The following is a 5,230-nucleotide window of genomic DNA, read 5'->3' on the forward strand; positions in this document are numbered from 1 at the left end:
TATATATATATATATATATATATATATATATATATATGGATAGATAGATAGATTTCTTTATTTAGCCATACAGGGACGATACAATGCAGAATTTTGCTTTTCGAAACTGATCAATAGGGATCGAAAAACGTTATGGAGTGTGTACACAAGTAGATAACAAGGTGTCACTTTTAACAATTTAAATTCTCAAAAGGGGGAGAAAATATAACACTGACTAGCGTTATATGTGGAGAGAAAAACCTATGCAAAAACCACTGTAACCTAGGGAAAGGGAAAAACTATGAGAGCAAAGTGCCCTCTTTTTTTTGTTTTATAGGTTTGTGCTCAAAGTGATTCTGTCATTCATTCATATCATCTTTGCTACATTCATCCACCTTTTATTAAACCTTTTATTAGACAAAACTTCACTCTCTACTCTTACCTTCCTTTTCAAGTGACACTTGAAAAAGTTGATGAGAGGTTCACCAGAGAGGAAAGTATTTGTCTCTAAGCCTTCCAAACGAGTCCACCATACATATTCTTTTGCCATAGCCAGTATGATGAAAACTGCCTTGCTTTTCCGGTTAAAGGAAAGTGGCAGAGCAACATTTACGATACGCTTGGCTGACAACCAGATTCGTCCCACATGCAACAGTAGCTATTCGATATAGGTCCACAGCTCTGAAATATGTGAACATTGCATGAGTGCTTGCAGAACGGATTTGTTGTTCTGGTATCTCAGGAAGGTCAGTTCGGTGTTTCTTGAATTGTGCCTGTAGAACTTTTCTTGAACAGGCAATGCTCCTTTTCTTGAACGATAGCACTGCCAGGCCAGGGATTTCTGGAAATTGTCCATAGGTCCTGGCCTGAAAGTGGTCCTAAAGAGGCGAGTCAGGTATCTCCTGCCGATGCCCAGAGTCTCTCCAAGAATGTCGTTGGACTTCACCTCACTAGTCCTCTATAGAACGTCTTGGTGGAATTGAAATTACACAAGTTTGAACTCAGATAGAAGAGCTGCTTGAGAGCATGGTGACACTTGCAGTGCCATTTGCACAGCCTCAGCCCCTGCTTGATCCATAATTGCAGTTCGGTCAATGAGACGAGCTGCAGGAAAGTGCATCTCACCAATGGCAACCACACCTGTTCACTGTTATCTATGAAATGCTGGAAATGTCGCAGCTTCAGCGCATGTCTGCACATCATCAACCATGGCATACCCAACCCTCCATTTAGTGGATGTTGACAGCAAATGGATCGCCTAACCATCAGAACACTTCCCTTCCACAAAAAGTGGAAGAATGTGCGTTCCAGTTTCATGACGGGGGGGGGGGGGTGAGACAAGGTACGATGGTCAGATGGTTGTAGATGACGAATGCGATATATGCACTTGCCACCTCAGCCAGACCTTTTAGGGATAGCTTCCCCTCAACCCATAACTGAGTGAGAGTGACTACCTTGCTCGTTATCTTGTCCCAGTTCTTCTCCAGTTGAAAGTCTGGACTGAACCAGACCCCGAGTAATTTAACCGGTCTGTCAGTCCTGTGTCCCATAATGGAGACACTGTTAGATGACATGGGCTTGCTTCTCCAGGTGTGGAGCTGCAAGCCCACTGACTTTTCCAGGTTAATTTTTGCTCCTGTTACCGATTCATATTCTCTTAGTGTCTCGCCGACTAGGTCAATATGCCTGGGGCTGGACACTATGATGGTGACATCATCAGCATATGTAGACACACTCCTTCTGCATCCCAGTTCTCATAGGAAGCCCTTCAGTGTCACCAGTTTCCGCAGCACTGGCTCTAGAGTCAATACATACAGAAGTGATGAGAGGGGGCATCCCTAACAGACCAAACACGTGATGTTAAATGGCTTAGATGGATAGCCATTTACCCAAACTACCAAATGAATGCCACTGTATAAAGCAGTGTGGAAGACTGGACTGAAACCAGCTGTCCTAAGGACAGCCACGAAGTATTGATGGTCGACTCTATTGAAGGCTTTTGATTGATCCAAATTCATCAGCACCCCACCCATGCCAGGTTCCTTAACTATCCTGTCCATGATGTAGTGTATGCAGTGGAGGTTGTCATGGATACTTCTGCCAGGTATGGCGCATGTTTGCACCTTGTTGACCAGTTTCTCAATGACAAGCACCAACCTGTCGGCTAGCACTTTGGCTAAAATTTTCAAATCTGCATTGAGCAGAGTAATGGGCCTGAAATTATCTATAACGTTCCCCTTGTTTGGGTCTTTCTTTAGCAGTGTCACTGCTCCTTGGCTCACAAAACTGGAGCTACTCCCATTTTGTTGCCAGTTGCAGTAAACTGTTGCTAAGAGATCTCCAAACAAGTCTGGTAAATGACAATAAAGTTTATAGGGAAGACCATCCAAGCTCAGCCATTGCATTCTGTACATCAGAGGCTGTAATGGGACTTTCACAACACTTCACCTCTCTTACTGAGAGTCATGACAGGCCATGCATGTTGGCACTAAGGTCTATCCTGTGTTCCAACCCATCAGTTGTCCTGAACAGTTGAGCAAATTGCTGCTGAAAGGCCTCACACATCCTTTCAGGCTCGAGTAATTCATGCCCCTGTTGATCTATCAAAGACCGAATGGAGTCTTTGTTGCCATGTGCCTCTACCACCTGGGCCTCCCAGGTGGCTCCAATTCCCTTGTTTTTTAGGGCACACATCCTGGCTCTGACAATGCAGTCTTCGTGTTTGGCATTGAAGTGTTGGTCAAGGGCCAACCTCACTGCCAGCACATTGGTCATGCTGCCACTTCTAAGAGCCTAAGATTTGACTGGGTGTTGAATCTTGTTGGACTCATTTTTGGAATGTGTACAGAGAAATAGCTAACACCTATTTAAAGCCACTAAGTGTACAGGCTTTAGTAGATTAGTTAACTTGATTTGCGACCAGAAAATGTAAAAATATTTCTTAGTATTTTGTTAGTATTGACTTAGTTTCTTAGTATTGACTTAAAAAAAAATTCTACTAAGTTTATCTTAATACATTTTTATAATGATCTTTTTTACTTTCATCTTCTTTGAAAACTATAACACATATTTGTATTTTCATTAAATTTCCATTCGTTATTCCACTGATATAGGGAAGTAATAAGTTAAAAACTTGGCTACAGATGTAAACTGAAATGCTTTGATAAAATTAAAGAAATAATTGATGAAATAACAAATGCACTGAAAGTCAATTCAATCAGCTGTACTCCCCTTTTCTAAATGTTTACAATTATGCTAATGTTAAAAGTCAATGATAGCTTTTATAAAAACTAAAGAAGTTACTCTTGAATAAAATGTATTTGATAAATGATCAATATAAACAGCTGTACCAATATACAAATTTTGTATTGATACACAATGCCAAATAAAATCCCTTGCCAAGGATATAAAAACAATGACAATTTTCAAAAATATTTTTCTAATATTTGTTTAATTTTTCTTTCTTCTTTGCAGTCAACATGTCCTGGCACTAAAATATATACAGTCATCATAACAGACAAAGATCGTGGTGTTAATGCTAAAATTAATTATGAACTGGAAAGTAAAGCTGATAACAGTTATTTTAAAATAGATAAATCTGGAAATGTTACTTTGGAGAAGAAGCTAGATTATGAAAAGAAATCATTATACAAAGTAAGATCATTATAAAGTGTTATCCATGTGTATTCCAGTGTTTGTATTCTATATTCCAGTGTGTTTTCTAGATCGTTCATATGTATTCCAGTTGCCTTCTGCCAATTGACTGCAAAACAGTTTTTTTGTGTCAGGCATTCAAACAAGGTGGCCTGCCCACCTAACCTGTGCTTTCTTCACCAGAGTGTAAATACTTGGCAGATCAGCTCAAGAGAAGACGTCCTTGTCTGGGACGTTGTCCTGTAGGCGACTTTCATTGGCTTTCTCAGACACTTCATGCAGAAGCAGTTTAGCCATTTGGCATGGTGTTTGTAAACTGTCCAAGTCTCACGGGCATACTGTAGTGTAGGCAGTACAACTGCTTTGTACCTCTTGAACTTGGTGGCCAGCTTAATGCCTCTCCTCTCCCATACTGATTCACATAGCCACCTGCATGCTGAGCTTCCCTTTGTGAAGTATGTGTCAACTCCATTGTCAATATTCATAGATCTGGAGAGTGAATTGGCAGAAGGCAAGTGCACACAAGGTGGGCAGAAAAAGCACTTCGAAGATACACTCAAAACCTCACTGAAGTGCGCTCAGATCAACGCTGACACCCGGGAAATGCAGACACAGGACTGCATTGCCTGGTGTAGCTGCACCAACAGAGGTGCCACCTCTATGAACAGAGTAAGATCATAGAAGCACAAAGAAAACGTGAGCTGTGCAAGTCCAGAGCCAACTTCTTGCCTTCATTCTCTGCAGACCAACAGTGTCTGACCAGTAGCAGAACCTTCTGAGCATGCATTAGCTTGATTGGCCATGGCTGCATGCACCGTGACATATCTTCTCCCATATGATGTCCTGGTCACCATTAACAATGATGAATGAACATTATTATTGTCATGTATTCCAGTTATCTGTATGTATACTCCTCTTATCCATATTCATTCTAATTGTTAAAAGAGGTATCCTGTATCCGTGTATGTTGAAAGAATTTATTAAAAGTTGGCATCAAAAAAGGTATATTGTTAATAAAAAATGCTTGAAAGTGCTCTGTGCAAATCATACCAAAAGTACAAAAAAAAAAACTGTTATTGTTAGTGCTGGCATTGTAGATACATAGACAATTTAGTGTTACACAGATACATAATTGATACTCAATGTGCATGTCATTTTTGTGAATATAGTTTCATTTCTTAACCAATATGAATAAAAAAAATGCTATCAATATTTCATTTCTAGGTTGAAATAAAAGCTTCTGATGCTGGTACTCCATCGCTTCCTTCAATTCCTGCAATATTTTTGTTATCTGTGAATGTTACAAACATTAATGATGAGCCCCCTGAATTTCTCCAGCCTAATGACACATTCACAATTAAAGAAGGACCACCACCAATAGCTATTGGCTCAGTGAAGGCTAAAGATTCTGGATTTGATTTATGTTATACTATTGGTAAGTAAAAAATTTGAAAACCTTATTAACAAAAATAAACGAGTCAATTATTGCATTTAGAGAATATAAAACAAATTTGTTTTAGCAAAAGATACACCTCGAAATCATAATGTATCTTACTACATAAATATCATAATTTTAAATATCTTAATTATGTTTAAG

The 5,230-nt window shown here is 39.5% G+C and overlaps 1 protein-coding gene across 1 annotated transcript in view; it reads left to right on the forward strand.

The window, feature by feature from the left end:
- Window positions 1-5,091, forward strand: part of LOC106883464 (protocadherin-11 X-linked) — a 6,470-nt gene extending 1,379 nt beyond the window's left edge. The window contains exons 2-3 of the mRNA XM_014934486.2: window positions 3,454-3,633; window positions 4,858-5,091. Of these exons, the coding sequence (XP_014789972.2) occupies window positions 3,454-3,633; window positions 4,858-5,076 (399 nt within the window). The 3' untranslated portion in view covers window positions 5,077-5,091. The remainder of the gene's footprint in view (window positions 1-3,453; window positions 3,634-4,857) is intronic.
- The last annotated feature ends 139 nt before the right edge of the window (window positions 5,092-5,230 follow it).

The sequence above is a fragment of the Octopus bimaculoides genome, unplaced genomic scaffold (assembly GCF_001194135.2).
Source record: "Octopus bimaculoides isolate UCB-OBI-ISO-001 unplaced genomic scaffold, ASM119413v2 Scaffold_307912, whole genome shotgun sequence".
Classification (NCBI taxonomy): Eukaryota; Metazoa; Mollusca; class Cephalopoda; order Octopoda; family Octopodidae; genus Octopus; species Octopus bimaculoides.